Below are 27,121 nucleotides of genomic sequence, written 5' to 3'. Positions count from 1 at the left end.
AAGACACAGACTCACAGGCAGGCACTGCAACAGAGGGAACAGAGACGTAGGACCAGGGCAGACACAGACACTGACTGGACACGGGGATATAGCAGACAGCAACTAAGGATTACACAGAGACATAAACCATAAGACAGAACTCCAACTAAGAAACCAAAGACTAGAAATGATAAATAACATAATAAACTCAAAACTCTGGGTCAACAACCCAGGCATCCTAACACAGGTTGCCAGCCTATTAGAGGGCTGACACAGAGAAGCAACCATTCAAACTCACATTAACACCTGCAGTCAACTGCATATCTTTGGACTACAGGAGGGAACCAGAGTGCTCGAACCCACAAAGAAGAGCATAGGATACAATCTACAATACACATCTAAAACAACCACCAGATTGCTGAGTGCTGACCACCTAACAAGGAATAAAATAAAAATAAAAATAAACTATAGCTTAGCAGTAGCACTTAGAGGAAAAACCTGCCTATCTAGAGCAGTTTTTCCCAACCACTGCGCCGCGGCACATTGGTGTGCCATGGAAGATTATCTGGTTTCACCTGATTGGTACTGGAGTAACGGACAGAACAATTACATTCTCTTCCACTAGAGGGCAGTACAACTTCTTGCTCCAATTAAATGTATGCTAACTGCCAGTAAAACAGGAGAAGACGAAGAAGAAATTATATAATCATGCTGCGAGTGAGACAACGCAGCGTGAAATAGCAATCGATAAATATATATTTTTAAAAAAGTATTCAATCTGACCTGTATCCTGGAGAAAATTTGGAGCCAGATAAAGGCCCTAGCATGAGTAGTAGTCAAAAGAAAGCAAAAAAGGTATATTGGGGACAAACCAAGCCAAAATCCACCATACCTAGTACGCGGGGAAAAATTATCAATATGCCTTTTGTGATATTTTTGTTTGGTGGTGTGTCGTGTGATTTTTCTAATGTGAAATATGTGCCGTGGCTCCAAAAGGTTGGGAAACACTGGTCTAGAGTTTGCTAGCTTCCATGATCTGAGAAAACCATACTGCTTACAGACTGACCACTCCAGTGAGTATAAGGAAGCTTATTATCGAATCTTAATATTATTATCCTGTTAACAGTTACAATTACCTTAGAACCCCGTATCTCTTATATGAGTATTATTAGTTGACTTTTCATAAGGCATTACCATTACAGTGACAACTAAAAGAACAATAATACTACCAGTGTTCATTTGCAAACACACACACACACACGTACATACACACACACGAGCGCACACAAATCTCATGCTGAAAGATACAATTAGCAGCATGACAACACACGCCGATCAATTATGAGCTTGAATTGGAAATTAAAATGGACTTACAGCAGCAGATTATAAAGCTGGCAAAGTTATGGCTTTTAGACATTTGGGAAGACACTTGGGGACGGTCATGGATTTGCCACTAAGACATCCCAGCTGACTTTAGAGATGTGTCTCCAACTCTCCTTGATATCTTTTGCTTCCTGGTATCTCTCTCCCTATGGAGCTGATATTTCTGTCACACATCCTCATTAAATAATACACCAGCTAGACATTGTAAGTTGGGGAAATGCCTTCAAAGCACACACATACACACCCTATTATAAAAACACACACACACACATATACTACCCAGCACAGTACAAGAAAAGGTTTGCCTAATCCCAAGTTAATGAAAAGAAGAAGGCTGAGACCAATAATCTCTTGCAATTTGTCAGTCTGTACAAATCCACTGTGGAATTAAAGATAATAGCAAATGCCAATTCTGTGATCAATATCCTTTTAAAAGTACACTTTTCAATATTCTGAAATATTCTGAGAAAAACAACAACACAGCACAGCAGATGATTTAACAAAGAAGGGGTTTTGTTTTTGTTTGAAAGAAGAAGATTCAATGAACTGCTATGAGGTTCCAATGATCAGCTTCCAGCTGTGATGGGACCAGTAAAACAGAGAAAAGACCATTGATTTGTTTTCCTCTGCTCATTAGAGGAACACAGGCTTTTCTACTGTAAATAGAAGTACTGAGAGACAACGATGGAAACAGAATGGGGTGGTTTAAAAATGACGAAAGAAATCATAAATACTGCAGTTGGTTTTCACAGCAGCAGAGAGGCAGGACAAATGGCTCATTTGTACAGGAAGAAGCGTGCGGTTGAGAAAATTGGGTTGGCTCATGTTGTAGGATTAGTTGTCGGACAGTGTAACTGTTGTTCTGTCCCAGCCTTCTCCACCTCCCACCAAAGTTTCATTCTGTATTTAATTTCATGGTGCGGGGCGTCACAGTGTAGGAATGTTAAAAATTTCAATATCTAGGCGTGGGTGCAGATTGTACTTTCTCTGCTGCGTCACTGAAACATCTTTATCCCAGTGAGTGAAAGGCTACGTTTACGACAGTTTCTCTTTAATTAGTTTGTGTCAGGGCAGAGGCAGCACGGCCCACGGGGGAAGCAGCTGTGTGACAGCGAGCACCTGCTCAGTGAAGAACTCTCAGAGTTACAGACACGTTTGTAATGTCTGGAAGCATTTAGCCTAAAACTCAAGCGATCATGTAGAGTAATAGAAACACAGATGGAAATGTAATGTCAAACACATAGAAAATGATTCCCCAAATATTTAATGTACTTTGGCTTATTAATTTGGTCAATCTTTAATCTGATTTCACTGTTCTTATTAACTACATTCAACACATAACAGCATTTAAGATTTTCAAAATAAATGTATTCCATATTAAAACACTATCTTTTAAACAGGACATATATCATAAAATATATATATATTTTAGTATTTAATACATTTTTATGGCATATAAGTGGAATGTTTTTTATTTTTGTGAGTTAGTCAGAACGGAGCTGGAAAGACAATGGCCTTGCTGTAAACACAACTTCAGAAACTTTACACAATACCATTATAGAGGAACGTCCTACCTCACTTTAGTACGAAGTAAAGCTGACAGCTGAGTTGAGATTAGTTCATATGTTTGTAGTTTTCCTGCTTTATTAGTTTTTTTCTTGTAACATTTTGTCCTTTAGTTGTGTATTATATGCTTCAGTAGAATTGTGTACCATGACTGTGTATGGTTCTTCACTCCTCAGGCTGAAACGTCAATCATAAAAACAGTGTGACTGATTACTCACTCAAGCTTCTTCACATAAAAAGCAGGCAAGGTCTTCTGCTGAGCAGCGATCCTAATTCTAAATAAGTACTTACTACAAAGTCTCATTAATTTGTGACTATATGACTGTATATTCATATAATTGGCAACAAAGTTGGCTTGAGCCAGAGTTTTGGCACCAAACTGGAGTTAATTTCTGTTTATTTCACCTCTTCTAAGGGCCCAGAACTACCATCTCATTTTTTGGTAAAACAGTTTTGGTGATATTTGGATTTTTACAACTTTTTGGGGGGATAAAATAAAACTCCTACTGTGACAGTAACTGTGTTCCTCATCTCCACCCAGCTCAGTCCCTCACTTCACACAAACAAATCACTGCAGGCCAGCCCTGTATATTCTAATACAGTACAACATATCAAAGGCCCACACAGTATAAATTATTACAGAATGTACTACACAATATATCTTCTTGGATTACTTCCCTGCTAGTCTAGCAATGCTTCAAAGAACAATAACTAAAATGTATTCTCTAAACAGCTGTGTCATGGGAAGTTCAGTGCTCCACCCTCAAAAATGTACTAAGACTACTCTGATCACGACTCATGGGAAAGCAATGGAAAGAAGAGAAAGTAAAGGTGAAAACAGAGCTGTAAACTATACTCTAAAGATGGAGAGAGAAAAGATAAGAAAACAGAGAAAAAAATAAAACAAGAAATAGCAAAAGGTTGACTCCTTGGAAAAGAAAAAACCACATAGATGGGTCCAGCTGTGCTTTGTGTGGTGATAGCAAAAACCAGGAAAAAGAGAGAGAGAGAGAGTGATGAAGGGAGAACGGTGACGATGCCAGGCTGGCTGCTCCTCCACTCCTCTCGCCTCGTCTGTGCGTTCCCACAAAGGAGAATAAAATGTTTAAATTTCATCTGTGGGATGACCTTGACTAGCTGAGAGTGGAATTAAATTTCTGTGGAGAAGAGTGGATGTTCGAGTGGCTAGACTGAAACAGATCATGTAAGACATGATTAGAAAATACTGAATAACACCGGGAGGGCCACGATACATAATGGATCACAACTGGCTTGCCGCCTGCACTTTAGCGAGCAGTGCATTTCAGACAGGAGGTGAAGGTGAAGGGACGCGAGGCTTTCAAAGGGTGGTTTGTTTGAGTTGAAGAAGACGTGCGCACACGGCTCCTTGTATGCGCTGCTAATACTACAAATATGCTTTTCACTTTTTCTTATTCACTCATTTGAGTTTTTGTGATTTTTAATGTGTTTAAACCAACAATGAGAATCACAGGGACAAAGATTCAACGCTGCTCGTTTCAGAGAGACTGACGAGCTTTAGCAGTATGAGCCTGGGTTTGTGTCTCATTCCAGACTTGAACTTTTGACTATAAGGTGAATATTTCAAGCACTCTACCATGGATTGAACAAATTGCAAACTATAGGGTAAAGTTTAATGGATTGTGGATTTCCTTACTTATCAGTGTACCCATCATCAAAGAGAGCATTTTAAATATCACTGCTTGGGTACAGCTGCTGGCATTTGTCCTGTGATGCATGTGCCATTGCAATAGAACGACCAGTCTAAATTGTAAGTCACTGTTATGTAACTCTAACTGCAATCCTCTCCTAAAGCTTTAAACTTAACATTCAACAAAATAGTAAAAACAAAACTGATTACATGAGACAAAACTACATTCTTCAGGTTCAAAGTCTACATATATACATTAAACCACAAGATGTTATATGTGCTTTAAAACAAGTACCACAAACATCAGTTACAATTAAATTACAGCCAGTTAATGTTTAGAGATGCACTACACAGTACACAGCACAACTACAAGCCAACTACTAACCAATGACTAATAACTCATTAGAATTTCATTATTTCTTTATAGTAAATAAGCTGAACTATCGCTATACCAGTTATTAGTGATGGTTACTAGTCTGATAACTGATAGTCTGATAACTTAGTGTTTATGTTTTGATTATTAATATCCTTCTTCTTATATTTTCTGGAGTTTTCTAGTTCTTCTGTCTTTATGCCTCCTCTGTGCTTCATGCCCCTTCCTCTCTCTGTCTCCCCTGTCAGCTGTGTCCCCTGGTCTAGTCTGCGTCTTTGTGAATTATCGTGCTTCCTGTTTTACACTGAAAATTTTATGGTTTTTTGCAAACTGTGACATTCACTGCTTAGCCTGACTGGATCATCACCGATTATGAATGATTTGGAGCCCAAGGCTCATCTGAATTCTTCAGAGTTGTTCGGTTGTGCCCGAACTTTCTTTTTTCCGCATATTTGATATTTGTTACTGACATCAGTAATCGATGATGTTTCAATAAGGTACACACAGCGGTAAATACAGGATTACCTAACGTTGACCCGGTTTTACAAATTTCTTCAATTCCCTTTTCTAACCCTCTCAGTGGAATATACAGTAGCACGCAGGACCTCACCCAAACCCTGCACTTTTCCCCCTCCTTTTTTGGCCTTTTCAGCACAAATGTCACTGCATTTAAACAGTGCAAACTGATGGCTTCCAACCATATTTGCTCTGCTGCAAGAACAGGCAACTGTTTGCCTTCACACAGGATTTGCTGGCTTTAGCTTTCAGCTAGTCTCCAGGTTTGCCTCAGGCATAAAAGGCCTGCTGTGTTCACAAAACATTAATGAACACCAATTATCCCACCTACATGATGTTCACATTTTTATCATGAACAAAGTGCTACATTTGTACTCTGATTAAGATAATATAAGGAACGTTATGTGTGGACTAATGTATATGTTAGAGCTGACAGTTTTGCCTCAAGTCTAGAATGTAGAATATATGTAGAAATATTACACAGAGGTATGAAAACTGCATTTCTGACCCTGTCATAAGTAACAGTACCCAGCTCCCTGAAAATGCCCAGAGTTATCAAACCCTAAGCTGACTCAGACAGACTATTCATTCGCTATGATATCCTTTAGGCGTCCACTTTTGATGAAATAAACCTGACTTAAATGAGCACTTTGCTGAGCAAAGAAAATGTCTCACAGCTGTCTCATAAACAGCAGATTTAAGGCTGCCTAGCCTTCTTATTTGAGTGTGTGGGTGTGTGTGCATCCATGTTTCTGTGCGAGCACCTTACTGAAAATCCATGATTGTCCTGCTTGAATATCACATCTTCACCTGCAGATCTCACAATGTGACTTAAAAATTGTATTTTATTTGAACTTGGAAAGAAATCCTGCTGCAAGACTTGTTCTCCTTCGTGGCAGAGTTCCTTGGACTATTATTCTGAATGCTATCTTCCTGCTATTGATGTATTATCTTGTGGTACGAATACCGAGTTTTCACCGTTTTGGGCACAAAATTCTTTTAAGTGTAGATAAAGAGCACTTACTTTTACCTCCTTTGCTTTTTAACATGTTCTTGCCCCAGCAGGGTTACTCCTCATCATCTCTGAGAGTATCTGCGATTTGATTAGTGACCTCTCTGTGCCAGTAGCATGTTTCGTTGTCTTTATTTTCAGATAATCCTATGGTAATGCGATTTGTATAATCCTGTTGTACGTAAACTGGTATCTGCTGGGCTCTGTGTTTTCTGGTGAGGTGAGTTGTCTGCAACTGTGCTGACAAAGCTCGAAATCAACCAATTTTGTGGCGGAGTAGCTGGACAATCTGTTTCTCATCTTCGACTTCAACTTTAGCTGCAGGAGCAGTTTCACTTCGTTAGACTCGACGAGTCGGATGAGACTTTTCTATATCCTTCTGCTGCTGAATCACACACTCTCTCTAACACACACACACACACACACTGTGGCTCACATTCGCAGAAACCCACACACGTGCTTTAAGACATGCGTGCATAAACAAATGCGCACAGATAGAAAGAAACCCTTTGATAGGAGTGAAAACAGCTGCATTGGAAAACACGCACGTGAGCGCACACTCGCAGGAAGGAGTTAGCAGACATCTGCTCCACGGCTGTCTGTAATCGCCCGGTGACTGAACAAGCAGGAGACATTTATCACCCCACCCCCTCCTCAGAGAGGCAGACGACATCTCCTCCAACACCTCCACCCACACCTCCTCCGATCTGCTGCCTCTGTATCACAGCTGCGACAGTGTTCACCTCCTCTCCGCTGCATCTCCTCTGTCAAACCCATTCTTGGCTCTTTATAATCGCCTCCTCTCACCTTCCTCTCCTGTCATCTTTTCTTTTTTTTTAAGACCTCTCCAAGCACGTTTTTGGGAAGCCAGCGCTTCATTTCTTCATAAGGCTCGACCGTTTGTCTTTTCCGTCTAATGACTCCAACTTTTTCCTCACCTCTTTCACCTTCTCCTCTGCCCTTCCCACTCTTCTTTTTTTATCCCTCTAAAGGCTGGACTGGCATCATGCTTTACTGTCGCTCCCTGACCTTACCTGTCTCTCATAACTAGTAGGTTTGGCAGGAGAGTAAAAAGAGGTCACACATATATTGAGCTGAGACTAAGAAATGTTTCCGAGCATCCCTGAACAAAATATCCCTAACAGAAAGCTGCACTTTGACAGTATTTTAGACTTATTGCAGATGAAGTTTCACATCATAAATCATCATAAATCTACATGAGACAACAAAACTTTTCCAGTATGTGTTCCAACTCTGCATCGGGTGGTATTACATCGATTTATCACCACTAAATGTTATATTATTTTCACTAGTTTATTTACTGAGAATATCTATTAATAAGTGTCATAAAACATTCAGTGCAGAAAGAACAAGTACACTGCAAATGACTGATGTAAGATTGCAGCTCATTATTTAAACAGTGTGCAGCTGAGCACGGTGAATCCAAACGAACACAACAGCATCACAATAAACAATGAGCAGTAAACTGTAATCACAGGTATCTTGTCAGTGTTCGCGCTGCATTGCCTGCTATGAAAAACTACGTATCAGAAGATAGAAAAATATGAAGCTTAATCTAGCCTGAAGGGTTGGTTACAGACACTCTACAATTTGCATGCACACTAAAGCAATGTTATAAATATTGTTTTAGGTCCAACTAAGATATTAATGTTATTACCTACAGAAAATATTGCATTCAGTGAATAATTGTTTATAGATTATTTTTATTTTTAAAGCTTTCCTTCGATTTTCAGATGGAGCAAACTGTTTTAAAAGAGGAATGTGGGCAAGGGGTCGACACGTGTGACGGTGCATCAAAGGCAAATGGTCTACTTGGCTCACGAGTCAGGTAGGAGAGCCTCTGAGCAGAATTTTGAACGAGTCCTCAAAGAGGTCAGCACCGACTCCGAGGACAGCAGATCATATATTTGGGATTTTTTTCTCCATTAGGTGTCCCACTGCCCAGATTCTCCCGCCCAGTTGTCTCAAAGTGTCATTTGTTGTCAGAGGAAAAAAAGTCAACGCTTAACTTTAGAGTGTTTAAGTTTAAATGCAAACTCCTTGTTCAGTACAGCTGGCTGTGATGCTCCCATCACTACTCGTCAGCTTTCTGCTATAAGATGACTGACACATATAGTTCATGTTCTTACATCTGACTTAAATAGTAATTACAGTGATAGCAAAATTACATTTCACTGCTGAATATTAACGATGGGTTAATGCTTCCATCGTCTTTAAGATCGAGTAAAATAGCAATTTATTGCAGAAAAACATCCAATAAACATGTTATGTTTTCTCACAAACCTACACAAATGACTCACTTTTCCAGGAGTCATCTGGTCTGAAGCTGCACATAAGGGAATATTATTGCTGCAAAAAACACTCACACTGGAGAAGCAATGTCAACTTTTTTAGTGTTTATCTGATAATGCTGTGGAGAAAAAAAAAGTGTTTTCTGGGTTACCAATATCTACAGGCAAACATGTTGAGGGAAGTATCTGCAGAGAACATTCTTTAAAAATCTGTTTATGACATTTTTTGTGAGTTCACTATAAGATACAAGGACCAAAATATTAAAGCAGCCTTGACAAAAAAAAAGCATGACTCTAACCAACCTTTGGAGACCTAGCCCCAGAGCTGAACATGTAGAATATTTATAGACGTCTTTACAGCCTTGGGCTTAAGACTCCCTATGTGACAGTTCTCTGCAACACATTCGCATTCTGTGTGTTATTTTCATCTTGACATGGGAACTGTATGAGCACTTTAAGACGAGTTGGTAAACAAGGTAGCACGCTAGATACATGTTGATCAATGTGCTACATCCGCTAATACGGTGCTGCTGTGTGATGCACCTGCCCTAATCTATGTCTTCTTAATATTGATTTGGAGGTAAGTGTGCTATTCTAGCACTGATAAAATGATCCCATTTGCTGTAAAGCAGCTATCAGTAAAAAGCCAAACTGATAGGCATTTTCTGTAATTAATGAAATGCCCACGTTACAAACCTCTTAAAAACTGCAGAGATTGCAGATATCTGTAAACACTGTATTAACGGATCAGGTTCTAGATCCCTGAATTTGCCCCACCCACTGCAGATGAAACTGAAGGATGTAATCCTGACTGAAAACACAAACTCAAGCAGTGCAGGATGGATAATGAATGGAAACACCAACTTTTGGGATAAAATCAGAAGAAAATTGAGGAAATTAAAAAAGGGACCAAAAGGAATAATTTGCAAATCCAGCTATTTTTGTTGTTGTTCACTTAAAAATTATAATTAACCTTCTAGGACCTGGCGTCCACATATGTGGACATCACATTTTGGGTTATTTAGACCAAAATACTGAATTTTGCTTTACAAGGGCCTGATATCCACTTACGGGGACATTATACTGCTACTGTTCTATCAAAATTTTAAATGAATATCCTCATATGTGGCTCTTATTTTTCTTAAAAACAAAAATAAGGTAAAAAAAAAAAATCTGGTAATTCTTTGTTTTTACATTCATCGGGCCCCAATGTGACCAAATATCAAAGAGAAATTAAAATTGCATGCTGTGGAAGAGTTCGGGTCTTAGGAGGTTAAAGATGATTGATTTGAGCCTGCTGAACCAATTATTATAAGGCACCTATTTCTGTTTCCATTAATGTCCCTCTTTATACATCCGCTACATCAAGCTCATCCTTTTATTTATGTAAGCTGGTCTGTAATTTGGCACTTTTGCAGCATATATTTATGGACAAAAGTCCCATCACGCACCCTGCTATTTGTGAAAGACGTGTCATTCTGAGGAGCATGCTGAAATCGACTGTAGTGTTGCAACACGAGCAAGTTCATTAAGTTTCCTTCCTCCCAGATATTCCACAAACAACAGGAAGTAGCATTCCTGCAAAGTGGAAGATTTCAGGGACCACAGCAACTCAGCCATGAAGTGGCAGACTACATAAGGTCACAGAGCGGGTTCATTGAGTGCTGAGGTGCATAGTGCGTAAAAGTCAACAACACACACACAAAAATCAATCAACACAAACACTGTGTGCTGGGAGCTTCATGGCAGCGGTTTCCAAGGCGAAGCATCTCCTGTAGGTGTAATGCATAGCACATAGCACAGAAAGACCACCCACTTCTTTTTAGTGTTTTTAGAAGGATATATGTGTTTAAGCACAGCTTTAATTTGACACGTTTATGCAGTAAAATCAACACTGCTTATATACTGATGCACAAATTCTAAGACCCAGAAGATTAGAAGTATATAGAGAGAAGGAAAGTGCCAGGAATCAGTGAGGTTTGCATAATTTCTAGGTGGTAACTAGACAGGGCAGGTGGTGCTAATCTAAGGTGTGTGTGCTGTGTGCGGGTGGAGAGGGGGTCACAGAGGTGAGAGCCAGTTCTGAATAATTTCTTCCATGTCTTTTCTACTCTTCCTCACCACTCTCCTCCCCCTCCTCTTGCAGTCCCTCCTGCCCTGGAGCGAGACTTTCTTGGCTGCTTCTTTGTTAAAATGACAGGTCCTAATAGAATAAATAAGGCACCTATTTTTACCTGGCTTCTGGCAGGGTGATCACACTTACACACATCCCAGCACACAACACTGCACTGAAGAGGATGGTAAAAACCCAACACCTGATTTGGCGGAGAAGGGGGGCTACGGTTGAGGTCGTAGTGATTTAGTTGAGAGAGAAAGTGAGGGGAAAGGTGGAGAACACTAGTCGGAGGGAAAGAAGATAGAGAAAAGATTGATGGTGAAAACAATAGCAAAGACATTTAATCTCGTGCAGCACTTCTCACTGTGTGTTTACTGCAGTTACACCTTCACTGGTATCTGAAATTCCTGTCAGGATTAAATATTTTCAATTTGATCTGACATTTAACAATTTAACAAGCTCTATAATGTCACCTTTAGGTGGTTTTGAAGCATATTCCGTTTTTAATTGCTGCTGGAGTGTTTTGACAGAACTCCAAAGCATCTAATTATTTTGAAGCTGTTTTCAAGCAAACTAGTCCCCACATATTTTCCATGTAACAGGTCACTCAGTGAATGAGACACGAGGCAAACTAAATAAGGCTAATCATATTCACATCCACTCTGTGCTTAGATGGCTGCGGTACTGTCCCAATTTCAGGAGTGTTTAAAAGAAGTTCTTGAAATATTTTCTGAGCAAGCCACACAATACTTAATGATTTTCCTCATTAGTATGGAAGCATATAACCTTGGGAGATTGGTCTAGAACTTCCTCTATTAGTCATAAAGTTTGAAGTCAGAACCAAATTTTGCAACAAAATAGAAAATATGCTGTTAAAAACAGATTTCAAATTTTTTGCATTTGCTGCATTTATCTTCAAATTTATAACATAACCTGTGATCAGCCACAACATTTAGGCCCTGATATCTCAAGTGAATGATATTGATCGTCTAGTGACAATTCTATGTGATACTTGGAAACTTTGGGTCCCAATCCTCTCGTAAATAGACATGAGATTGTAGGTCACAAGCACCAAAAAGTATTTCTTAAACCTGCACTGGTGGATTTTAGACACAGAAGTAAAACACAGAAATGCTAACATGCTAGAATGTCAAGGGTAGACAGAATAGGACCCAAACGCCAGCCTGACAAGAATAAACTAAAAACAAACCTTTATTTTGTGGGAAACCAAAGTCAAAGTCTTCAAACAGCAACAACAAACTAGAAAGAAAAACAGAGGGGAGACACGCAACAGGTGTTGGTTTCCACCACCTCCCTTTTGGTTTCTCAGCTACTAAGCTTTGCTCGCTCACTAGCTGTTAGCTTGGCCTGTCTGCAATGTGTTAGTGCTGCCAGTCACTGTATACAAAAGCAATGACACCAAACCAGTAAAGCTGTCAGCTGGAAAAACAATGCAAAGGCCTAAAGGACACCAACCTGCCAACTCTGGAGAGGTGGAGAAAACAGAAACTATAAAGGCTCTTAACTTTCCAACACATGTTGTCACTGAAATAAATGTTTGTAACATGACGAGAGCAGCACCAGCTTTGATGCTGTTCATGTCTGATCTCTCGCGTGGTAATTGAGGTCATGTGTCTGACAATAGGAAACTCCGATCACAACCTAGTGCAGGCAAGAAAGCGCCATTAATCACCCAGACAAGGCATCATGGACAACACATGGAGACGCACACATCGACTGACCATGGTTAATGAGCTATGGCAGCATCTTCACAAACATAACAGATACAGCAGTGACAGTATAGCAATGTGTGTGTGTGTGTACATTTCTGTCAATGTGCGTTCTTTTCAGCTTCCTGGGTCATCAGAAACAACAGTCTTCAGTTAACTTTACACACCCTGGTACACTATGCGGTTCTTTAACCCTCTGAGCTCCAGTCTACTGAGCTATAATTCACAGCTGATGCACAGTCGTCTCCAAATATCCTAAAGTTCTTTTTTATTAAATTTGCACTCATAATCCACACAGAAGGAGAGGCTGTTTTGAGTACAAACTCAAAAGTTTCCCCTTATATTTCAAACAGCAGTATTTCATTATGTGGGAAAAATTTGTTTTTTTTTATTTTTTTTGCATAAAAATGATATTATAATGATGATATTATACAATCAGAGTATAAACTGCATATGCAGTTTATAAAAAAGAAGAGCCTGGAGCTACACCGACGCATAGATGAGAGGACCGCTGCACACTGGGAAAACTGTTTCTACCCTTAGAAGTCCATTATGTGAAGCCGAATTTCATTTCATGTAGTGAGAAAAACACAATAGCAGTTGTTTTTCTTTAAATCATGTCGTAACTGATTTCATGTTTCACCATCTAAAAATAAGGTAGAAGCAGCTCAAATGCAAGTAGCCAAGATGCAGAAAATGATCAGCCAAACTTCTCACTGAATTGGGCACATCTTGTATTTGGAGCAAAGGGTGAGGACATGGATCATCAAACTCTCCTGTGAGCTCATTACTCCCCTCCAAAAGGCCAGGACGTTTCCAAGAAGTCAGGAAGAGATTAAGAAAGATGACTCTGATTTCAAGTTTTTTGCCAATGGAATCAATTTCTTTTCCTAGAAACGGATGGTCCCGGGCCAGACTGAAACAGTTAGCCCTCTTAGATTGAATCATTTCAGTACTTCACAGCACAGCACAATCATTGTGCTCCCATTTGACAGGAATAATAGATTCTGGATGGATTTTGCACGAGTTCAGACAATCGGATTTTCATTCCCACATGGACCAAATCAGATGTTTTTATGTTGTTTCAACAAGGCAGCTCATGAGCACAGATGCAGCGGTAGTACTTTTAAAGAAAAGTAAATCATAATTAGAAATGAAAACTACTGCCTATTTGTCAGTGCACAAATAATGGGGAATGTTGCTATTTAAAATATTTATTGTTACTCTGTTATAAATATCAATAATTTTAACATTAATTAATACAATTTATTATTTAAAGGTTGTCAATATCTGCTATGTATTCATGCGTAAGAATAAATCTGAGGATAATCAATCGTAAAGTCGTGAAAAAAAACCACGGACTACACGAGTCATTTAGCAGCGTCTGCAACTGGCCTGTCAGAAACTGTTAGAAAATGAAGAGTAATGCTCTTTTCCTGATGGCAGAAAAACCCAGTTATTTGATGCCATCTATCAGCGCACAGGTAACTGGGAGTGAACAGTGAAGCGCAGCAGGGGCGTCCTTGGACAAAACAAGGGAAAGGAAGAAAAGTGGCTGGATCAAACAGAGGAAACGACTGCAGACAGTTTGAAGCCACTGGGGTGAAATGGTAAGGCGAGATGGATTATCAGTTATGTCTGCAGCGACTTACTGAAAAAACAAGCACGTGTAACAAAGAGATGGATGGCTGACATATGCTAGCATTTTGAGTAATAAAACCAAAAGGAAAGTCATCGATTCGCTGATTGTTAGACCGTAAAGTAGCAGCACTGTAAGTGCCTCTGGAGAGGGAAGAAATCACATGTGATAGAACAATGCTGCTTATAGTGCAAAACCACACCTCAGTCTATATTTCACTCCTTTACAACTGTGGGCAAAAAAGCACAACGCTCTAATCTGCATGGATGAATCTTCTCCCTCTGCACATGTGCACAGAAGCCCAAAGCTTGGAAACTGGTAATTATACAAGTACTAGAAGCTTTACCATGATCACCGGATTAAATTACATTTAAACAAATTGAAGTACACAACAGCTAAGCCTTATTTTGTCCCTCCCTGGTGAATTTGGCAGCAAATTTTGATTTAGCTTTAGTCATAATTTACATTTTTTGAGTTTTAGTCTAGTTTCAGTAAACTAAATACCCGAAATATAATAATATATAGTTAAATAAAAATGTATTTAACTATAAATTTTAGTGAGATTTGAATTGAATTCAAAATCCTGCTCCTCACATACAAGGTCATAATCAGGCCCAGTCTTATCTTTATAACCTTATAGTACCATGTCACCCCTTTGGAGCACTAGGCAGATGGCCCCGCCCCTCCCTGAGCCTGGTTGTGCCGGAGGTTTCTTCCTGTTAAAAGGGAGTTTTTCTTTCCCACTGTCACCAAATCGCTTGCTCATAGGGGGTCATATGATTGCTGGGTTTCTCTCTGTATGTATTATTGTAGGGTCTACTGAGGTGACTGTTGTTGTGATTTGCCAGTGTATAAATAAAACTGAATTGATTTGAATAGATGTGCATGTTGTGTTGTTTAAAAAAGTGTGAAAAAATACTAAAAATGAAGCTACAGCCTGTCAGTAGAGTCTAAAATTGGCTGTTGGTTTCTAACAGTTGTTTTGTCCCAGTCAGTAATTCATTCAGCATTCAGTTTCCATGCATTCACTCTGTTTCAGAACTTGTCACGTCCACCTTCCAACACGCTTTTTTTTCCTGGTCCTGTCTCCTGAAATGTTCCAACCCTTCCTGATTGTACTCAGCTAATGATCCTGTGTACATATATATATACTCCCAGCCTGCTCCTAATCATGTGCCAGGTTTCTTTGTTTTTATGCCTGCATTTAGCATGTTGCCTCAGCCTGCTCTCAATGTTTTGTTTGTCTGGTTGATCAAAAATATCAAAGATTGATGCCAAGTCCTAATGACATACTCTTATTTCTGTGTTTGCATGGTTTATAGGAAAAAGTGTGGCAATTCAAATCCCGTTAAAGATAAACCTAAACAATATTGAAGGGACATTTCCATAAAACGGTGTGTGAAGATGAAGAAGGATAAAAAAAGACTGCCTTCCTGGAAGACTTACAGTTCTCTACAACCGGTTACAACCAACAAAGAAGCTAAGGCTTTGTTAGAAGAAGTCCCATGTGAGGCTCAAGTGTTTCTCCTGGCAAGCATTTAATGTGCAGCTGAAAGAAGATCAAGGGTTCTACACTTCTAAATTTGTAACATAATCATCCTGTCCACCCCCCACAGGCACCCACATATGCACACACACATACACACGTTTCGATGTATTTTGTGAAAGTGACAATTCAGAAATTTAACAGTGTTCCAGCATTTTTGTCTTTATTTAAAACTATAATTTGATATGACAACAACAGTGTGTGAGTGTGTATCCCATACCTTTGCTTATGTCCTGGTACTCCAACCACAGCTGCCTCTGTACCTGTTTGTTGGGGTACCAGATGGTACAGGACTCCTGGAAGCCATACACTGCCTCCTGCACGTAGTGGTTCCCAAACTCCCTGAGGATGGAGACAAAGTCGCTCCGCTGTGTGGCTCCATCCAGAGAATGAATTGCGGAGCTGAAGGCTGGAAAAAATACGATGATGTTACAAAAAAACAAACAAACAGGGATGTCATATTTGCTACGCTACAGCACATCTTCTGCTCAAGCCTTAATAGTCATCTTGATAAGCTTCCTTTATGAAAATCCTGCATATTCTCAGAGGACATATGATATATACTGGGTAGTTTTTTCAGTTTATTATATTGTAAGTATCTGTAGTTTGTTTTAATTTTGGTCTTTTGCTACTTTGTCAGGCACTGGGATAATCATTAGTTGCTAGACATTAGCATTTTTATACAAAATACTAACATACTTAAATGTTGGGCTGGTGCAGACATTAGCATAGGCAACTTGATGTATCAGCAAGCTAGTCACTAAAACCATTAAAAGTAAGTATAAACAGAGGTGATATAATTTACAATATTGTGCAAAAGTCTTGAGCAATTTATTGAAACTTCTAAAAACATACTTACAGTATAAAAACAGTATATACGGTAAAAATAAAGGATATACAATTCTAGCAAGCTTGGAAGTCAGTACTTGGTGTGACCGCCTTTGTTGTTCAACAGAGCCTGAACTCTCCTAGGCAAACTCAGTGTGGAGCACCAGTGTGTTAGGTATAAAGGTAGGCTGCAAGTGGAAAGTTGGAAAGTGGTAACAGGAAAAAGTAAGAATCAGGGAATTTGGGAATTCTGACAGTCAGTGTGAGTTTAAAAAAATGTCCATATACGTTGTGAAATAAAGCCAAATTACCATGATAACCCTTATTATGTGATAGACTAGTTAAAGTCTTAAGTTTAAAATATTCAAATTGTGGTTATAACAAGATCATGGCTATGTGATTTCTGGCAGCTACATTTTTTTTAAGTTTCTATTTTTATCTTGAAGAACTTTTTTGCCCTTTGTAATCCACGTTTGTCTCACTTATTTAACATCACAAACTATTTAAAATTACAGTGGGTGAAGCAGGAGTTTCTGTCAGGTGTCTGGCACCAAATGTCTTAAAAGGGTTTAGTGAACTTCTGAGCCAGCTGCTTACTATTCATGAACCCTTTTAACCAAACAGTGCTGATTATCCACAGTGTCCTCACACGGATATGAGCCATGCCTCGCTTCCAACTTGTCACATATGGATGCTCGGTCTGGAGCACTCGACGCACGTTCGAATGCACTAGGTACCCTTCACAGTCATTTATCAACATGCAGAGTGGGCTTATTGGAAACCAAACCATGACATTTCCTAAACCTGACCTAGTGATTTTGGTGCCTAAAACTAACCAAATAGTGTGTAACAACACATCTCCCACACAAAGCCTGCAGTGTTCTGAAAACGGTCAGTATTAACACTGCAGCATGGGAGACAAAACTGTACACTTATTTAAGCTGTGAGCAGCAACACTTTCAAACAGAATACAGAATAAATGTTTAAAATTTGTCACTTTGAACTGCAACTCTGTCTTTATTTTTATATTTGCAGTGTTTTCTTGGGTGTGAATCCTTATATTGGTAACTATGGAAGTAAAGGTAGATGCTAAAACATAAGTACAAAGTCGTTGTGAAACAGAAACAGCAGCTACCCACAAATATTTGTCTAAGCTTTGGTAATACTGGCAATTATTCAAGCTATTCATAGTATAGATTTGTTATAGCAGCAAAGCTCCTGATTGCATTGAATTTTTTGTGACGTGTTATCCCTATTTCAGATTAAATAGTCTGTTTTAACAATATAAATAATCAAGGCTTAGATATATTCACCATGCAGAATTGAAGAAAGTACAGGGTGGGCCATTTATATGGATACACTGTAATAAAATGGGAATGGTTGGTGATATTAAAGTCCTGTTTGTGGCACATTAGTATATGTGAGGGGGCAAACTCCTCAAGATGGGTGGTGACCATGGTGGCCATTTAGAAATCGGCCATCTTGGATACAACTTTTATTTTTTCAATAGGAAGAGGGCCATGTGACACATCAAACGTATTGGTAATGTCACAAGAAAAACAATGGTGTGCTTGGTTTCAACGTAACTTTATTCTTTCATGAGTTATTTACAAGTTTCTCTTTGTTCACAGCCATTGACATGTCGAAGAGGTTAACACGTGAGGAGCGGATCAAAATTGTGTTGATATCTGGTGAATGCAGTAACCGGGTCATTGCAGCAGATTTCAATGCAAGACACCCTACGAGACCACCCATCTCCCATGCTACAGTTAGCAAACTGCTTGCTAAGTTTCGTGAAACTGGTTCAGTGTTGGATTTGCCAAAATGTGGACGCAAGAAAACTGTCACTAATGAAGAAACATCAGTGGCTGTCCTAGCTTCATTCAGCAAGAGCCCACAGCGTAGCACTCGCCGCATGTCACTGGAGAGTGGCATTAGTCGAACATCCCTTCGGCGGATATTAGCTACTCACAAATGGCACCCTTACAAACTCCAGCTACTGCAGCATCTCATCGAAGATGACCCAGATCGGTGCACAGAATTTGCAGAATGAGCAAAACAAAAATTGGAACAGGACCCTCAGTTCACACAGAAGATTTTGTTCAGTGATGAGGCAAACTGCAGCACCTGAAACTACGGATACTGGATGCCTGTGCTGGCATTTCTCCTGCGGTGTTGCTATCAGTGTGTGAAGAGTGGGAGAAGAGGGTTGCATTGACAATCCAACACAATGGGCAGCACATTGAACACATTTTATAAGTGGTCAGAAACTTGTAAATAACTCATGAAAGAATAAAGTTACATTGAAACCAAGCACACCATTGTTTTTCTTGTGACATTACCAATACGTTTGATGTGTCACATGGCCCTCTTCCTATTGAAAAAACAAAAGTTGTATCCAAGATGGCCCGACTTCTAAATGGCCACCATGGTCACCACCCATCTTGAGGAGTTTGCCCCCTCACATATACTAATGTGCCACAAACAGGACTTTAATATCACCAACCATTCCCATGTTATTACGGTGTATCCATATAAATGGCCCACCCTGTAGTATGTTTCTGAACAAACTACAAATTAAGACTGAAAGCTATGTTTTGCCAATTCCTCTGTGATCTACTGCTCAAAACAACAGTCAAGAATGAATATGATCAAATTTAAAATTCATTTTTTATCACAAAGAAACTGGCACACATCATGAGATCTTTGGACCCTAGAGCAGTTCACTACTTTTACGGGTTAATTCAAAAACTGCTAAAAAAAAACGTGAAAATCAAAATCACAGCTATGACTAACTCAATTCAATTCAGTTTTATTTACACAGCGCCAAATCACAACAAAAGTCGCCTTAAGGTGTTTTATATTGTAAGGTAGACCCTACAATAATACATACAGAGAAAAACCCAACAATCAAATGACCCCCTGTGAGCAAGCACTTTGGCAACAGTGGGAAGGAAAAACTCCCTTTTAACAGGAAGAAACTTCTGGCAGGACCAGGCTCAGGGAGGGGCGGGGCCATCTGCTGCGACCGGTTGGGGTGAGCGAAGGAAGACAAGATAAAAGACATGCTGTGGAAGAGAGCCTCCTGCTTCTAATATAGTTTATGTGTTTTTTGTTTTGACAATTAGTCATCTAAGCAACCAACCGGTCTTGTTTTTATTTAAATGCTGGGTGAGACTGATTACTTGTGTTACCTTTAACCTAATTTTAAATGGAAAATACATCATTCTTTGATGTTTGACAAGAATCCATCACAAGTCAGGCTGTGTTTCTCTTTTTTTAAAGTGCCATCATCCACACTAAAAAAACCTCTGAGTTAATGGTTCTTTTCTTTTCCCTAGAGTAGCTACTGAATCTCCCTTGGAGGCTTTTGGTACTCGATCTTAAACTGGAATGACAGGTTCTTACCCAAAGTGATGGCGTCAAAGAACTACTAAAGAACTACCGACTATAAATATAATCTTAATTCTAAATGAGCTGTTAAAATAACTCTGTAGTTGTTGGTGATGAGTTAAATGCTAATGCTCTTATTTTAGTGATTTCACATTGGGTTAATGGTGACTGGTAAAAAGCAAAGCTTGAAATGACCATGTGTTTACTGAAATTCCCAATCATTAAAAACTGGAAAACAAATCTGCAATAGCAGTTTTATCATTATGATTTCCAGGAGAAGCAGTATTAATATCTCAGCAATCATGCTCCGCTCACTCTTACTTCTTCTCTAAAATTAAATTAGGAGCCCACTGAAGTGCGAGCCAGAGAACGCAGTGAGGATGAGCGATGGGGGCTTTGCTATCAGATGTAAAAATCAGTACCCTCACCCCTCCGGTGGCTGTTGAAATATGATGAGCTAAAGAGGGAAATGGGAGTAAAAAAAGATGGAGGCTGTTGAGTCGCTTCTGAGTGAAGAGAAAATAGAAAGTGTATCCTCAGCAGAAGTGGCAGCCACTTTCAAACCACAGCAGCACCATTGGAAATGCATTAGAGGTGCCGTGGCTGTATTTACAGTGGGGTGCCTTCACTTATCAGAGGGGAAACTATTTATGATAGATTTATGAATAATGCATGCACTTAAAGCATGACAAAAATCCAAATTATCAAATGATCCTCCTGATGGCCAGGCAGAAAGATTGAAGTCATTATTTAAATATTTACGTTACGCTTAAACACACTGCCAACAAAACAACTAAAGCGATACCGTGTGGTAAAGACAAAAGAGAGACACTGATTATATGTGTTTCTTTTTTTTATTTATGCAGTTAGTGTTGAAAAACCCGTCAGGACTTCAGTATAATCCTTGACGTGACAGCGAGTAGGAGCAGCCTTCAGTGAAAAGTATTGCTTGACTAAGTACCTATCCACAGTTATCTTACTCTATGAAGTTTGCATGGCAGGTGCTGTCAGGATGACTCGATCTTACTATGGCTGCAAAGCGGTTTGATATATAACAGACTATTAGAGAGACAGAGAAAAAGAGAAGCACAATTCTAATTGCATGCATATGTCTGTATGCTGACCTCCTTTCTGGGTACCCATCAAATCAGCCAGCTACAGTAGATCTTAATTAGTATTTAATAATATTATTAACTAATAATAGTCATATTTGAACGCGACATCCAGTTTTTAATTGAAGCTTTAACATCAAACCACAATTGCCTTGTACCTGAAGAAACATCTGAGCTTTAAAATACAATCGTGTGAGGAAATGAGTGAGAGAGAAAAAACAAAACAAATGCAGCGTTGGGTGTAAAGTATCAAAAAGTAACACATTTCTATGCTTGTAGCTATTACTGTTTCAAAATAAGTTATGACAACACAGTGTTCTTTTTCAAAATTACACTAATTTGTATAAGCTGCAATTAAGCTATATCGGTTATATAAGCTACATTAATTGAAACTTTTTCCTTTGTTACAAACTTGTATGTATTTAAACCTCAAACTAGAGCTGGGCGATAAAAAGATACAAATAATTATTATGAAAAATTTGCCTGATAGCAATATGAAACATGGTTAATATAAGCCTGACAGAGCTGATTGATCAAGAACGTGAAACCCCGGCGAGTGCCACATCAAACCAGGCATGTGGTTGGAACAGAGTTAGAGCCATATATGGTTAGGTTGATGCATACAGTGCATATGGACTCCTAACACGAGTAGTGCGAGTGGGATAAAAGACAAATGAAAACAGAAGTTGTTAATGGAAACCTGAGTGACAGTTTTGCTGAACATGGCGACCCAACGAGACTCGAAAGACGGGGACGCTGTTGAGGTATTGATGTATAACCAGACCTAAAGTAAGTCTGAGTTCATGTTCTCCTTGAATTTCTTGAATTTGTACTAGATATATGCAAAAATAGTTTCAATCTTTATTTTGTCCCTACAATTAAAAAAAGTATGTTTCTATCGAAAAACTAGAATAGACTTTTAATTTTTTATATTAGGAGCTCATTTTTTTCTTTGAAACTTTAGATTTCCAGTTCACTTGTTTACTTATGTAACACTTGAGACTTTTGCCTGTTGTGAATTAAGATTTTGGCTTATGATACATAACCATGTTGTTCAATATTATTATTATTATCATTATTATTATTATTATTATGAAATTTTTATATTCTTTATTTAAAACACAGCTGCACAGTGTTAAAGTATATGTACAACTTGACAAACAATTTTGGTTTAACCAAAATTTGGACCGAAATTAACCTCACATGTTCACATTCACATTTAGGAGTGAAAAAGAACCTTTAAGCTCGACAGAGAAAGTCTTTTGATTTCTATCGTGATATATATCATTATCGACTAATATGACAATAAAGTTATCGTGATAAGAATTGTTTCTATATTGCCCTCAATGTGATGTCAGGTGCAAACTTTATTTATACAGCTAGATTTTGTGGGAAGTAGCTTTAATGTCACAGATGACAACAGACCTAAAAAGCTATTCTCAATGAGCTTGAATTTGCTTTTGCACAGCTGACGGTGTGTCTCATCAGACTTTAATCTTCACTTATCACACTGTGACATTCCAACCTCTCTCCTCCTACAATGAATAAAACTGTTTAACGTGTCTATCCCTTCGGGCTCTGCCGGTTATGTGATTTCATTTTCTCTTGCTATGAGGCATTAACCTCACCTTAAACTTTAGGACCCCATTATCAAGCCTGACTCTGCGTGCTCGTACAAAGGCCACCGTTTTATGTGAACTGTTACCAACCTTTGCTGTTGCTGCTAGAAAAACATGTTTACGCTGTTTTATTCGGATTTAGTTTGGACCCGTGCATTCGGCCTCTAGATATTACTGGATATTCAATTAGCTGCAAGTTTTTTTCAGCTGATCAAGAACTTGAGGTTTTAATTACATTTATATTTTCTGGCTCTACTTTCTGAGTAGCTTGTTAGTTTGCACCCTTTTAAAAGTAACACTTTGTATCCAATTAGGTACTTAATTAAAAGGAACTCGCCCCTCATTCATTTATTTTCTTCAAGCAGTGCAGCTGAACGGCTCCACCACGATCAGCCAATAACTGACTGTTTTTAATTTGCAACATGGGTTTCATTTTATATAATGGACACAACTCAAATCATATGATGCTACTTTGGTCCTAAAAATTCAACAATGACATGAGATATTTAGACCCCATTGTCATGGCAATGCAGTAAACCGAAGTGTGCTTTTCTTGATGGATACTGGGACTGTGTTGTTGTGTCGAACTCTTTGTGTTTCTTACAGGAGATACACATATATAAAAATATATAAATGTAAAAAAATGTTAAACAAAAAAGTGGCTTTTTAATATTGTTAATGCATGCCTTAAAGCACAAAAGCAGTGTTTACATAAATGGCTTAATTTGCATTTGGAATTCAAGACCCAAGGTGTGTAATATGAAGTTCAGCTTTAAATGCATCTAAAAAAATTGCATTTCTGGTTAAAAATTAAGTAACTGATAGATTACGATCCTGCTCCTCTCAGTGGAGACCGAAGCAAGGTTACTAACAATATAAATAAAGAATCAGTAATATAAGCTCGGTGTGATTTACCTTGAGAGAGGACCCATTGATTGAGTTTGACGTGATAGAGCACAGAGCGAAGATTCCAGTGCTGAACGAGCGGATAACCAGACACCTCGCTGTAGTTCACCATACCTGCAATTATACACACATAAAAAACACACTTCCTGTAAAACAAAAATAAATAAAGCAAAGAAAACTATAATATTAATGTGTTATTTACTCCCACAAAGCAGAGGAGATTGCAGTCTTCAGTGCAACATCAAAGGGTGGCCCTATATTTCATTCTTGTTTACTTTACCTGAAAAATCAGGAAGGAAATGCAATAAATATTAATAATATCTTAGATGACGGGAGAACAGGCTCCAGTTTAAGATCAAGAGAAACACAATCTGCATCTGCAGCTACCTGCTGCTTAGAAAAAAAAAAGGAAATGGCAACATTAGCATTTATTCTGAAATATGGTAATATACTGAACTCCTTTAAGTATAAAACACATGAATTCTAAAGTAAGACTATGTTAGTATTAGTCACACAGCAAACTTTTACATCTTGGGGTCAAATATCAAACAAATACTGTGATTTTCTGAAGCTCTTTATAATGTAAGTTCATGCAGTGAAAGTTGTCAGGGTCACACAGTGTTAAAATGAGAAATTTTATTTCTTGAAACCTGCCTGCTGTTTATCATTAAACAATCATAGCAGATTGAATATTTATTCATAAGACTAAATAGCTTCATCACAGATTCCTTTTTTATCCCAACTGTTCATTGATTCACTTTGAATTTGCACTGAACACTAAAAGTCTGTAATAACTCCTAATTAGCCTCGTACAAAAAGGGCAATTACCCATAATTCAGTGTATTCTCTTTTATGACCTGTGTCCTCTGTATGACAATGATAGGCTGTGGTTTATGCATAATTAGAAGTGATTAAAATAACTTCTCTTATACTCAGACACAACAATAATTTCTGTTCAAGTCAACCCCCCCAAAAATTAATGAGATCACAACTTATTATTATTTTAGTTGATTTATTAATACAATCTATTAAGACAAAAGTATTACCATTTGAAAAAGAGATAAACGTCTCATGGTATATCAGAGAAAATAGTATACTGAGTGCGATTTGTAAAATGATGAATGAAAATTTCCTAATTAGTTAACTTTATGTTGCTGAGTGTTTTTCATTAATCATACAAGTTTCCAGTCATTATTTAAACTTTAAGGCTAATTAGTCTATTTGCAAATCAAATAAACTTGTCCTTCGGCTTAGAAGCATGTAAAAAACAAAACTAAACAAAAAGTAAAAAACAAAGTGTTCTGTTATTTCTGGTTATCCCCTTTAGTCTGCAGAGTTTTTAAAGTCATTTTGTACAGCAACAGAATATTGCTTCTAAGAATTAGTATGCCTGACATTCAAAGTTTTTTTTTCTGTGCTAACAAATAAACACAGGATTGATTGAGTTTGGTAATGTGCTAATTTCTTTATATGCTGCTAGGAAAACAGGAAATAGGTGTAGCAATTTAATGAAAGCTGCAAATATACATGTAAATACAGTTTTGTACAATTCTAACCAGCTTGAAAGTCAGTATTTGGTAAGGCCACCTTTGTTCTTCAGCATAGTATAAACTCTGTTAAATATGTTTTCCTCTTCTTCTTCAGGCTTCTTGAAGGCTATTCAAAACTCTTCTTTGGATGTTGGCTGCTTTTTGTTCCATCCTCTGTCCAGATGAGGATGGATGGCTCTGGGGGGCCAGTCCATCATTGACAGTGTTCCATTGTGCATTTAGCCCTACCCAGTTGTGACCTTGCTTTGTGATCATTGTCATGTTCAAAAAAATGGAGCTGTTGCCAACCAGATGCTTTCTTAATGGTTCTGCACAGTGGATCAAAATCTGACCGTACTTTTCTGTGTTTATACCCAAGACGAACCACGACGGAGCGTAGACAGCATTTCACAGATGGCTGTAGACACACTGTTGTACCTCCTGACCTCCTTCATATATACCAATAGTGATTTCAAAAATTTCTAATTCTGATATATCTCTGCATAAGACCTTTTCAGTCCAGTTCTCGTGTAATTTTGTATACCACAGCATTTTCTTCTTGTTTCCCTTCCTTGAATGACTGGCTTCAGCCACCCTTTCACTGAGACCATTTCTAATAAGGCTTTGGCAAACTGTAGATCGATCAAGTGAATGGTCAGATTCTCTTCTCTCCAGTCAGGTCTTTGCTCGATTTTTTCCCCCTATTGTTTTATTTTTTATGTTTAAGGACATGACTTTCAGATACTTTTCATTTGCTATAGATAAGTTTACGTCTGCCACGTCTTCTCTTGTCCTTCACTTTTCCACAGTTTCCTAAAAATACTGTGCATCATGCTTATATATCCCAGTCGTCAGTTTCTCGTTGAGAATCAACTTGCTGATGCGGAAATGCTATTTTATGCCTGTCAAACTGTGTTATTTTTTCATATACACAAATAAGGACTCCAGCTTATAGACTAATAAATTAATCAGGATAAATCAATACCTAATCTGAAGATTTTTCATTTATGCAGATCTGTGTGCATTTTGTCAGATACCTCAGAGTGCTTGAGCACCTCGGTGTAGCTATGTGACGGAGTGCCATCAGTTGATATTTTTCATGCTGCTTTTTTTTTCACACAGCATCCATTTACAGGCCAGTATATTACATATACTGATAGTCTCATTTAGCTTTCCCTGCTGACATCAATAATGCCCACACCGTCTGCCCGAAAAAGTCACCCATGTGCAAATGTTTGTTTTTCTTTTGGGTTTTTTTTTTTTTTTCATTTTGATCCACCGCAGTTTATCAAATGCTATGCATGCTCTTTGCTCCCCTGACTGCCAACCTGCTGGCTTACCCAAGGCAAGAAATAGTTGGTGGCAGATAAAGGACAGCACATAGACATGGAAATGAGCCTGCAATGGCACACATGACAAAGTAGAAACATTTGTCGAGTACCACAGTGGGAAAGACCTGGGTGCAAGAGAGCCAAAATTAAAGGATGAATCAACGTATTTTTTTCTGATCAATTATAAATTATATACAGTGTGTGATGGAGCACACATAATCTAAGGGAACAAGATGTTAAGTGAATATATAATCTTTGTCTCTTCTCCGTTCGGGATTGTAACGAAAATGAAATAGTTTGATTACGCAAAAATTCTTTAACTCTTGTCAAGAATAAAGCGTCTGCCTGTTCAGTGGCAGGACACCCTTAGTTAAAGATAAGAGTGTCAGATCAGGCCTTTAACATCACTTATATCAGACCATAAACAGATCTGTTGAATATAAATCACCCAGTCTCCCATGGCAACTGACAGCCATGTCATGTTGCATCAGTGGGATTACGGCAATACATCACTGTGACTGCTCCCACGGTGTTCGCAAGCACATTCAGAAGGTATCTGAAT

General features: G+C 38.5%; 1 protein-coding gene across 10 annotated transcripts in view; it reads right to left on the bottom strand.

Annotated features, from left to right (window-relative positions):
- astn1 (astrotactin 1) overlaps nt 1-27,121 on the bottom strand; it is a 418,702-nt gene that overhangs the window by 138,339 nt on the left and 253,242 nt on the right. For all 10 annotated transcript variants that reach the window (XM_025900129.1, XM_019348325.2, XM_019348326.2 and 7 more), the window contains 2 exons: nt 23,709-23,813; nt 16,062-16,250 (listed from right to left, as the gene is read on the bottom strand). In XM_025900129.1, coding sequence (XP_025755914.1) covers nt 16,062-16,250; nt 23,709-23,813 — 294 coding nt within the window. The remainder of the gene's footprint in view (nt 1-16,061; nt 16,251-23,708; nt 23,814-27,121) is intronic.

The sequence above is a fragment of the Oreochromis niloticus genome, linkage group LG18 (assembly GCF_001858045.2).
Source record: "Oreochromis niloticus isolate F11D_XX linkage group LG18, O_niloticus_UMD_NMBU, whole genome shotgun sequence".
Lineage (NCBI taxonomy): Eukaryota > Metazoa > Chordata > Actinopteri > Cichliformes > Cichlidae > Oreochromis > Oreochromis niloticus.
This window is presented reverse-complemented; position numbering and strand designations above follow the sequence as displayed.